The 11,732-nt window shown below is 48.0% G+C and overlaps 1 protein-coding gene across 1 annotated transcript in view; it reads right to left on the reverse strand.

The window, feature by feature from the left end:
• Window positions 1-5,724, reverse strand: part of PHOX2B (paired like homeobox 2B) — a 12,275-nt gene extending 6,551 nt beyond the window's left edge. Inside the window, exons 1-2 of the mRNA XM_058193326.1 lie at window positions 5,484-5,724; window positions 3,360-3,547 (exon numbers count right to left, since the gene is read on the reverse strand). Of these exons, the coding sequence (XP_058049309.1) occupies window positions 3,360-3,547; window positions 5,484-5,724 (429 nt within the window). The remainder of the gene's footprint in view (window positions 1-3,359; window positions 3,548-5,483) is intronic.
• Between the last annotated feature and the right edge of the window lie 6,008 nt (window positions 5,725-11,732).

The following is an 11,732-nucleotide window of genomic DNA, read 5'->3' on the forward strand; positions in this document are numbered from 1 at the left end:
AATTGATAGGCGGCGGCGTCAGAAGGAAGGGAGGGGCAGGCCTGGATAAGTGATGAGTCATGGAGCCACACCCCATGGCCTATATAAAGGACCTGCTTTCTGGCATTCTCTGAGTCAGGCAAAGTCTAACATATCTTGCTGAAGCCACTTTCTGGTCTCCTGCCCGCCTTGAGAACTTTGCTAGGACTTTGGCAGAACTGCAGAGGCACACCTGATACGGATTTCCCTGACCCGGCTGTCAGCGGAGGAGTGGGACACGACAAACCCTAGACTGCAAATATTCTCCTTTATTTAGTAAATGTAATCCGGTTAGGATTATTATTATTTTTAAATTCAGCCAATGGTGGCCCACTTCCCTAATTGGAAAGGTTGCCCTCTAATAGAACTTGGGGTGTTCTCTTCACACCCGTTAAGCCATTGGTACAATCCAGTCACTCAAAAGTGAGTTGTGGAAGCATCTACATCAGGGGTCTCCAACCTTGGCAACTTTAAGACTTGTGGACCAACTCCCAGAATTCCTCAGCCAGCTTTGCTGGCTGAGGAATTCTGGGAGTTGAAGTCCACAAGTCTTAAAGTTGCCAAGGTTGGAGATCCCTGATCTACATGACATAAATAAACATATAGGTAGTCCTCAACCTACAGCAGGTTCATCTAGTGACCGTTCAGAGTTACGACGCCACTGGAAAAATGTGCCTTACGACCGTTTTTCAAACTTACGATTTTTTTTTTCAACCTCCCCAGGATTGGGTGATCCAAATTCAGAAGCTTGGCAACTGACTCACATTTATGACCGTCGCAGTGTCCTGGGGGTGGGGGGGTGGGGGTGGGGGCCTGTGATCCTCTTTTGCGACCTTCTGACAAGCAGATTCAACGAGGAAAGCCAGATTCACTTAACAACTGGGTCAAGATCTTAACAGCTGCGGCCAGAAAAGTGGGATGAAACTCACTTAAAAAAAATGTCTTCCTTAGCAACTGGCTCCATTGGGGTCGTAAGTCGAGGACTATCTACATGTATTTTTCTGATCAACTTGTTTGTTTTATCCTTCCTGCTGAATACAACTTTCTAGGTCAGTGGTCACCAAACGTTGGTGATCCACAGAAACATTATTTGCATTTTTTATATTGCACTAAATACTATTTTTCTTTTTTCATATTAGTGGTCCACAGGATTTAAAATTATGAATTTAGTGGTCTCTGAGGTCCGAAAGGTTGGGGACCCCTGTTCTAGGTGGTGCTTTGATTTATTGGAAATAAAAGTTGGAAATGAATTGAGATCGTAGCTAGGTGTACCAACTGTGGGCAGGATTTAGCATTTGAAAAGACCCCCAATCTTTAAAAAAATATTTCAAAAACTGCATATTGAATTTACAGTTAGATTAGAACGCTGGGCAGATAAATCTGGGCAGAGTGCAAAGATGCATAAGAGAGTTTTTAACTTCAGAGAAAATAATAATAATAATAACAACAACAACAGTTGTTATTGTTATTGTTATTAATATATTATTATATACTTTATTCATTAAACATGAAACTCAGTCAAGTGAACATTCAAAAATGCATTATTATTATTATTACTATTCTTTTCATTAAAAACTGAGTTTCATGTTTCATGAATAAAAGATGATGATAATAATAATAATGCATTTTTTAATTTTCAGTTGACTGAGTTTCATGTTAATGAATAAAGTATATAATAAATTAATAACAATTATTATTATTATTATTATTATTATTATTATTATTATTGCTGATAGAAACCTGTATCAACCATTAACACCGGTCAATGGTATTTGTGATGCATTTTTGAATTTTCAGTTGACTGACTTTCATGTTTAATGAATATGTATATAATATTAATATTAATATTAATATTAATAATAATAATAATATTGTTATTAATATATTATATATACTTTATTCACTAAACATGAAACTCAGTCAACTGAACATTCAAAAATGCATTATTATTATTATTATTATTATTATTATTATTATTATCATCATCATCATCTCTTTTATTCATTAAAAACTGACTTTCATGTTTAATGAATAAAAGAGATGATAATAATAATAATGCATTTTTGAATTTTCAGTTGACTGAGTTTCATGTTAATGAATAAAGTATAATAATATATTAACAACAACAACAACAACTATTATTATTGTTGTTGTTGTTGTTGTTGCTGGTAGAAACCAGTATCAATCATTAGCACCAGTCAATGGTATTTGTGATGCATTTTTGAATGTTCAGTTGACTGAGTTTTGTGATTAATGAAAAGAGATAATAATAATAATAATAATAATAATAATAATAATAATAATAATAATAATAATAATAATAATAATGCATTTTTGAATGTTTAGTTGACTGAGTTTCATGTTTAATGAATAAAGTATATAATAATAAAAACAAGAATTAATTCATGTAACCATAGAGCTTCGCTTTAGGATCTTTCCTGTTTCGAATATCCAAATTGCTCCCTAAGAAATGAGTGACAGCTCAAGCAAAAACCAGATGACAAGAACTTGCAGTCAAGAATGGCATAAAAAGGACCAGGGGTTCGCAATTAAGGCTCCCGAAATATTAAGGTCAGCCCTTGCCAGATAGACACCCGTAAGCAATTTATAATTTAACCCGGGGTACACAAAAGCGGGATAGGCTTTTAAAATAAATCGAAAAGATAGCGGCTTTTTTGTCACAGAGGCAAAACGGAGCCGGTGGGTTTTGCAAAATATTTCCCCTTGGCTTCCAAAGGCACCATCTGGAATTTCTCCCCCTCTCCCCCCTCCCAAAAAGCTGACCAAATTTAGCTTCTCTTTGAATGGGAAAATCATCCCGAAAAGCCCCTTAATATACTGTAGAAAACGGACAACTTGGCAAAACAATTCTGTAATTGTTGTCAAGACATCCATTGGATTCTTACGGCATCAATGTGGACAAGTTGGTTAGAATTTCAGCCAAATTAAGCCATAGGTTAAAAAAATAAGTTTTTAATATATATATATATATATTTAAAAAGATAAAGATTATCTAGCTATCATCTATCTATCTATCTCTCTATCATTTATCTCTATCATATACATCTATGTCTCTTTCCATCTCTCCTCTCTCCCTCCATTTTTCTCTTCTATCTATCTATCTATCTATCTATCTATCTATCTATCTATCTATCTATCTATCTATCTATCTATCTATCTATCTATCTATCATCAAGATATATATATACGCTGCTACCCGCAGCCCTTCCGTCCACGCGCGGGGTTCTCCACGCGCGCTCTGCCTCCCCAAATCCCGACGGAGCGACCCCCCGTCTCCCCCACCCAAGACGCGTGACGGGCTGTCCCGGCTTCTCCCCTACCTGTACTCGGGCTTCGGTGAGGTCGATCTTCAAAGCCAGCTCCTCACGGGTGTAGATGTCCGGATAGTGGGTTTCGGCGAAGACCCTCTCTAATTCTTTCAACTGGGCGCTGGTGAACGTGGTGCGAATCCTGCGCTGTTTCCGCTTCTCGTTCAGGCCGCCGTGGTCGGTGAAGAGCTTGTAGGGGACTGGAAGAGAAGGAGAGACACGATCCTATTTAAGGCCCGGCCTTAGATGCGCTCTCCCCGTGGTGCCATTTCCAGAGAGGGCTCCCAAAAAAATAAAATAAATAGATATGCACGTGCGAATTTGATTCTTTCGTTTTCCCGTGCGCACCTAAAGGGGATTGGGGTTTGAAATAAAGGCGAGGGAGGCGCCCCGTTTTTGTGCTGGGGGGCTCTAGACTCGGGGTGGGAAGTCCCTCTGTTTATTTCCCAGGAAGCGGAACGGCGCACATCCCCCCCCCAAAAAAAAAATTAGAAAAAATGCGCGCAAAAGAAAAACGCAAAGGCGGCCCCACGCGCGATTGCCTTCTCCCCTTTTTTTCGTTCGTCTTCTTCACGCCAGTTCCCGTTAAGCATGAAAGAGGCGGCAGGTTTTCATACTTTAATTATTTCCTCCCTTCGCCCCCTCCCCCAAAAAGTTAAAGCTCGCTTCGATTAGTCTCTACGGGAGATGTAAAAAAAAAAAAAATTACGGTAAACTGAATTTTTTGCGTATGGCGCTGATCAAAAACAGGAGGAAGACGGGGGGGGGGCAGGAAGCCCCCCCCTCCCCGCCGCCTTTGCTAAAAGGTGCGGGATGGAATTGTGCAAATGGCCCTCTCCCGCCACCCGCCCATTCCGAACCCCGTTTTTGCCAGCGATTCTTCCACGGGGCCGAAAGCTGCGAACCCAGCCGCGGGAAAGATTCGCTTCTCCGACGGCAGGTGTCCCGCGGGCGTTTAGAGAACGCGACAACGCCGCGCCCTTTTTCAAATCCGAAGGCCAAAAGTAGCCAACCCTGGTGCCCGGCCAGGCGAGGAAGGGAGCTAGTCCCTCGGTGCGAACGAAGCTAGAACCGGGAAAGAGCGACCCATCCTTGCCGGGGGTGGGGGTTTAGGGGTGGAAGGTCGACTCCTGCAGCTTGGACGGGTTTTAATAATCCGGGGCCTGAGGTCCGAGGCGGCGTCCCAGCGCTTGGTTTTGGATTCGGCGCATCCTTTCGGGAGAGCTGCTGAAAATCGGGGAAAATCCGGATCGAGGCTCTACAAAAAAAAAATGTAGAACGCCTCTTTCTCTGCCGGCCTAGTTGTGGGGAAGGGGCTCCTTCCAAGCGAGCGAGCGAGAGGATGATGATGATGATGATAGAGGAGGAAGAAGATGATGATAAAGGAGGAAGAAGAAGAAGAAGAAGAAGAAGAAGGAAGAAGGAAGAAGAAAAGGGAGAAGGAAGAAGAAGAAGAAGGAGGAAGAAAAGGGAGAAGGAAGAAGAAGAAGAAGATCGAGAAGGAGGATGATGATAGAGGAGGAAGAAGTGGTAGAAGAAGAAGAAGAAGAAGAAGAAGAAGAAGAAGAAGAAGAAGAAGAAGAAGAAGAAGGCAGGTTTTGGCTAGGGCGAGGAAGCCGCCGCCGCCGTCGGTGTCAAGTAATCACCCTCCAACTCGCCTTATCTAATTATTCCCCCCTCGCTTTTCAGTCTCCGTCGCAAAATAAATAAATTATGCCGATCATTTTGGCAGCTTAAGATAATTTTGTTGGCGGTTTCGGGTGTGACTTCGGATAGTGTAACCGTGTAAGTGAATTACAGCCGCCGCCCCCCCCCTTTCCTCCCCACCCCCCCCCCCTCCTTCTTCCCTTCTCCTCTCCTCTCCTCTCGCCTTCCCCGCGATCGCTCCTAACGTGATAAATCCTTTCATTTGGGTAAGCAAATTTCGTTTGGTAAAGACGAAAAAAACCCGTTTGCCGTTTTCCAAACGCAATCAAGGCGCGGTGGGTTTTAAGCCGGGGGTTTTAAGCTCGCTCGCCCGGCTGCCTGCCTTCACTGCCTGCCTTCCTTCCTTCCTTCCTTCCTCCCTCCCCAACGGGGCCAGCTAGGCGGAGGAAGAGGAAGAGGAGGAGAAGGAGGAGGAGGAGGGGGGCTTACCTGCCGCGTAGGGGCTGCTCTGGTGGTCCCTAAGGCCGCCCAAGCTGCAGGATCCTGGCGTGAGCGACGGGCAGCCCGACGTGGCGCCGAAAGTGGTCCTGATGGGGTTATACTGGAAGCCGCTGGCTTGGCTGCAGGAGCTGAAATCCGCGTAAGCCGAAGCCAGGCTGGACGTATCCATGCCGGCCATGCACGACTCGTAGGCGGAGGAATTGAGGTAGGAATATTCCATTTTATACATTGGAAAAGGCAGGAGCTGGCCCAGCCGAGGGGGTCGGATGCTGGCTGGGTGGGCTTGGCTGGCTGGCCGAGGCCGTGTGGGATGGGGGTCGGGGGCTGGGGAGGGGGGGAAAGAGATGCTCACCGCTCGGCTCTTGCTTCCAGACTGGCCTCCCTGCTAACAGCCGAGCCTGGTTTTATGAAAAAAGGGCTGCGAGGAGCTGCCTTGCCTCGAAGTCTCTAGAGCATATAGTTCTCATAATAAAAACTTGGCTCTTTTCGTCCTGGACAATGGAGAAGCGGTGGGTCTGAACGCTGCCGCTTTTTACATGACAATAACTCATCAGTCTATTGGGCTGGCGGGGGAGAAAGAGTTGGGAGGGAGCGAGGGAGGAGGAGGAGGAGGGGAGGGGGTGAGAGAGAGAGAGGCGGGAGCGCGCGAGGTGGAGAAGGCGCGCTCCCGCACTGCTGCTCCTCTCCATCCCCATCCCGCCGGCTGATTCCTGCATCTCTAATTAGACTTTAATCGTCTCTCTCTCTCTCTCTAAGCCCCCGCCCCACAACCCGTTGACGTCCTTGCCCTGCCCTCTCTCTCCTTCCTCCCCAACGGGGCCAGCTAGCCGGAGGAAGAGGAAGAGGAGGAGAAGGAGGAGGAGGAGGGGGGCTTACCTGCCGCGTAGGGGCTGCTCTGGTGGTCCCTAAGGCCGCCCAAGCTGCAGGATCCTGGCGTGAGCGACGGGCAGCCCGACGTGGCGCCGAAAGTGGGCCTGAGGGGGTTATACTGGAAGCCCCTGGCTTGGGTGCAGGAGCTGAAATCCGCGTAAGCCGAAGCCAGGCTGGACGTATCCATGCCGGCCATGCACGACTCGTAGGCGGAGGAATTGAGGTAGGAATATTCCATTTTATACATTGGAAAAGGCAGGAGCTGGCCCAGCCGAGGGGGTCGGATGCTGGCTGGGTGGGCTGGGCTGGCGGGCCGAGGCCGTGTGGGATGGGGTCGGGGCTGGGAGGGGAAGAGATGCTCACCGCTCGGCTCTTGCTTCCAGACTGGCCTCCCTGCTAACAGCCGAGCCTGGTTTTATGAAAAAAGGGCTGCGAGGAGCTGCCTTGCCTCGAAGTCTCTAGAGCATATAGTTCTCATAATAAAAACTTGGCTCTTTTCGTCCTGGACAATGGAGAAGCGGTGGGTCTGAACGCTGCCGCTTTTTACATGACAATAACTCATCAGTCTATTGGGCTGGCTGGGGAGAAAGAGTTGGGAGGGAGCGAGGGAGGAGGAGGAGGAGGGGGAGGGGGGGTGAGAGAGAGCGAGAGGGCGGGAGCGCGCGAGGTGGAGAAGGCGCGCTCCCGCACTGCTGCTCCCTCTCCATCCCCATCCCGCCGGCTGATTCCTGCATCTCTAATTAGACTTTAATCGTCTCTCTCTCTCTCTCTCTAAGCCCCCCCCCGCCCCACAACCCGTTGACGTCCTTGCCCCGCCCTCTCTCTCTCCTTCCCTCCCCCCTCCCCTCCTTTAATTCAACCAGCCGCCTTGGGGAAGAAGGAAAATGGGGAAGGGGAAGATTTCAGGGCGCCCCTTCAACTCATAGACAACGAAACCGAACCGCGTTCACACGTCCGTCCGGAACCCCCCTCGGGAGGAGAGAGAGGGGTACCCAGGCTTTCTTGTCCTCTTCTTCCCTAGTCCCCCCCACCCTCGCCCCACCCGGGGGGGTGTTTTAAAATCTTCCAGCCCTCCCCCCACTTTTTTTTTTTTTTTTGTCCGCGGCTGTTGGGTTTTTTCCCCTTGATGTCAAGGCGAAAAGGGGTTTTGTAAACGTGTTACACGCCCAATTGCCGGGCCAAAAGACTCCCCGAAGGGCGTGAAACCTTATAAAGGACCGAGACGCCAGCAGGAGGTGGGCACCCTCGGAAAGGGTGGAGGAGGAGGAGGAGGAGGAGGAGGAGGAGGAGGAGGAGGAGGAGGAGGAGGAGGAGGAGGAGGAGGAGCAGAGCAGAGCAGGCAGGGTCAGGCCGGAGAAATAGGAAAGGCGGAGAACCAGGAGCGCGGCGTCGGTGTTTCGAACCCAAAACTCGCTCTGGGTTGCTGTCTTTCGGGCTGGCGGTGCGTCCGTCGCGGGGTTCCCTTCCCGGGAAGAAATCCTGGCAACCCCAAGATGGATGGATGATGGATAGAGAATGGATGGATGGATGGATGGATGGATGGATAGATAGATAGATAGATAGATAGATAGATAGATAGATAGATAGATAGATAGATAGATAGATGATGGACGGATGGATGGATGGATAGATGGAATGGACAGATAGATGGATGGATAGAGGATAGACAGATGGATAGAGGATAGCTGGATAGAGGATAGCTGGATGGATGGATGGATAGATAGAGGATAGATAGATGGATAGATAGATAGGTTCCCCTTCTCCTCGGTCCAAGCCCCCCCCCCCTGGGCTCTTCCAGGAGTGGGGAGGGGGACCCGGGTGTTTCAGTCCCTCCGAGACCCACTCCGATTCTTAAAGCTCCTGGCTCCGTTTTCTTTAGGGCTGTCTTAACGCCTGGGCCTGGTGAGCACTGGCCCGTGGGTCGCACGTGTATAGGGGGCCCATACTAATCTGTGTATGTTAACCCTTCCATGCATCTTGTATCATATAAACACAGCAACATATTTATTACACTGTACTGCATTTTTTAAATTAATACTAACATGCCAAATATATGTTTCATTTTATCGACCATTTACATTTTTATTTCTGTGGGTAATTGTCCTAGGGGCCCCAGGACGCTGCTTTTCCTGGGGCCCATAATGCTGTTGAGACGGCCCTACCCCTCTTCCCTTTCCCACGACTTCTGCAAGATTCCCGTAAAACGGACACGGGTCCGGTTTAAAACCCCGTCCCGAAACTTCGCTGGCGCTGCGTATTTGCGCAGCGGATGGTTTCGTTCGCTTCCTTTCCCCGAGATTGATATTCTTTCGTGTTGGGTTTTTTTTTCTCTCCACCCGTTAATTATTTTTCGGCCCGGATTATTTGTCTCCTTCACGGCGAAACGGCGGAGCGAAAGCAATTCTCAGCGCCCGGTGGCGGCGCCTCCCTTCCCTTCCCTTCCCTTCCCTTCCCTTCCCGTCCCGGCCGGGCCTGAAGATAGAAACGAAGGGCTAATTAGCTGCATTACCGCCTGTTATGTAATTAAAGTAACAAACTCGGAGTATTTACCAGGCTCCCGTCCAGTCCAATCAGCGCAAAGCGGGGCTATTTTTATAGATAGGTAGATGATAGATAGATGATTGCTAGATGGATGGATGGATGGATGGATGGATAGATGGATGGATGGATGGATGGATGGATGGATGGATGGATGGATGGATGGATGGATAAAAAGACGGATGGATGGATCGATGGATGGATAGACACACACACAGACAGATACTGTAGATAGATGATAGATAGATGGATAGAAAGATGGATAGATGGATGGATCGATAGACAGACAGACAGACAGACAGACAGACAGACAGACACTGTAGATAGATGATAGGTAGATAGATACCGTAGGTAGATGATAGATAGATGGATAGAAAGATGGATAGTGGATGGATGGATAGACAGACAGACAGACAGACAGATAGATAGATACTGTAGATAGATGATAGATAGGTAGATAGATACCATAGATAGATGGATAGAAAGATGGATAGGTGGATGGATGGATGGATAGATAGATATCACTCCAGGACATCAGTTCCAACACTCTTGCAGGCAACTGGAAGGAAGTTTAACTTGAGAAGCGGAGCAGAGGTTCCATCTGTGGATGGGGGGGGGGGGAGAGCGGGGCGGGGGCAGAGTAGGTACTGGCCCGCAAAAGTTCTTGGAAATACCCCCTGCCCTTCCGACAAGTGGGCTCTGCATGTCGCAGGCACCCTGCATGTCGCCAGAGGATGGGGGTGTCTTTCTGGCCCTTCCGAAGTGTCCCCTCTCTCCAGCAGCCCCCGTCTCCCCCCCGCCCCGCGTCTCTGGCTCCCGAATAGGAGCAGCGACCTTCCCGGGGGAGGAAAATCCAACCACCCCCCCCGCCACTTTGGAAGGCGGAGTCATGCAGATAGACCCCTCCCACTTACCCCACCCATCCCCCCACCCTAGGGAAGGTTGCACCTGGCCGGGCCTGATTCTGATTAAAGGTAACCACTCAGCTTCAACTGAGATGCGCATCTTAATTCGAATTAACAAGTTCCTTTGATCTTCCTCGCCTGTTTGCGTTTTCACAGCCCGGGGCTGCTTCCCGATGGAGGAATCCTCCTTTTGCCAGCCCCAAAACAGGTTAACACCCATCCCTGTGAACGGAGTACCGACAGGGCATCTTTGACCAGTCCCTGTCATCCACCTTTGATGTGTAAATGTAACCAGGGTTTGTTTTTTTCCCTGCTTTAACTGGATGTGGGTAAGTAGCCTGCGGGGGGGGGGGGGCACAGAACGTCAGGGGTTTCCTTGGGTAGTGGGGGTGGATTGTCTCACTTTGAGAACCCGACATTGTTGGCTTGCGGTGCGTTTGTGCTGCGTGAACTGTGGGTTGCCGGCAGTGGTGGAATTCAATTTTTTTACTACTGGTTCTGTGGGCGTGGCTTGGTGGGCATGGCAGGAGAAGGATACATATTGCAAAATCCTCATTCCTACCCCACTCCAGGGGAAGGATATTGCAAAATCCCCATTCCTACCCCACTCCTGGGGAAGGATATTGCAAAATCTCCAGTCCAGGGGAAGGATACAGCAAAATCCCCATTCCTAACCCACTCCAGGGGAAGGATATTGCAAAATCCCCATTCCTACCCCACTCCTGGGGAAGGATATTGCAAAATCTCCAGTCCAGGGGAAGGATACTGCAAAATCTTCATTCCCACCCCACTCCAGGGGAAGGATATTGCAAAATCCCCATTCCTACCCCACTCCAGGGGAAGGATATTGCAAAATCTCCAGTCCAGGGGAAGGATACTGCAAAATTCCATTCCCACCCCACTCCTGGGGGAAAGATATTGCAAAATCCCCATTCCTACCCCACTCCTGAGGAAGGATATTGCAAAATCTCCAGTCCAGGGGAAGGATACTGCAAAATCTCCATTCCCACCCCACTCCCGGAGAAGGATATTGCAAAATCCCCATTCCTACCCCACTCCTGGGGAAGGATATTGCAAAATCTCCAGTCCAAGGGAAGGATACTGCAAAATCCCCATTCCCAACCGACTCCAGGGGAAGGATATTGCAAAATCCCCATTCCCACCCCACTCTGGGGCCAGCCAGAGATGGTATTTGCCAGTTCTCTGAGCTACTCAAAATTTTTGCTACCGGTTCTCCAGAATCTATCAGAACTTGCTGAATAGCAGGTTTTTCATAAAACCCTGGTTGTGGGTGCTAATATAGGCCTTGGATCCATCCCAGATATTTCTGCTGATCTATTTTTTTGTTGGGCCCCCATGACTTTGTGACTTTAAAACCTTCCTTAAACCAAAATCCGCATGGTAGATTCTGTACTGTATAAGAAGAGGTGAAATTCCCCAAGTATGGTTTGGATATCCCTTAAATCCAAAATGGGCCTCTGGATGTGGATAATTTGGGTTGATCTTTAAAAATAAAAAATAAAAATAAAACTGTGATATTACCACCATATTATTTTTGAGGTGAAATTGTGAACCTGGCTCTGTTTTTGTTGATTTGGGCAATATTTTAACTTGCTTTTTTCAGTAGAGATTCTCAAAGTAGGTGCCAGAGGTTTCAAATGTAGCATGAAAATGTAGCATTGTGTGCACGCAAATGTATATGTGTGGACACCCAAACACACCCCAAAACCACAGGAGAAACTAAAACCACTGAGCCAACACCAAACGTGTAAATAATCTTCCAAAACCCACCTTTTTTTAAAAAAACAAAAAAACAAAACAAAACGGGGACAGAATGAATTGCTGTATTTTGGCTATCAAGGGAGTGAGCAAGGAAGAGAAACAGAAAGACGGGGAGGGATGGGGAGGAGGCAAAGAGACAGAG

Source organism: Ahaetulla prasina, chromosome 8 (assembly GCF_028640845.1).
Source record: "Ahaetulla prasina isolate Xishuangbanna chromosome 8, ASM2864084v1, whole genome shotgun sequence".
Lineage (NCBI taxonomy): Eukaryota > Metazoa > Chordata > Lepidosauria > Squamata > Colubridae > Ahaetulla > Ahaetulla prasina.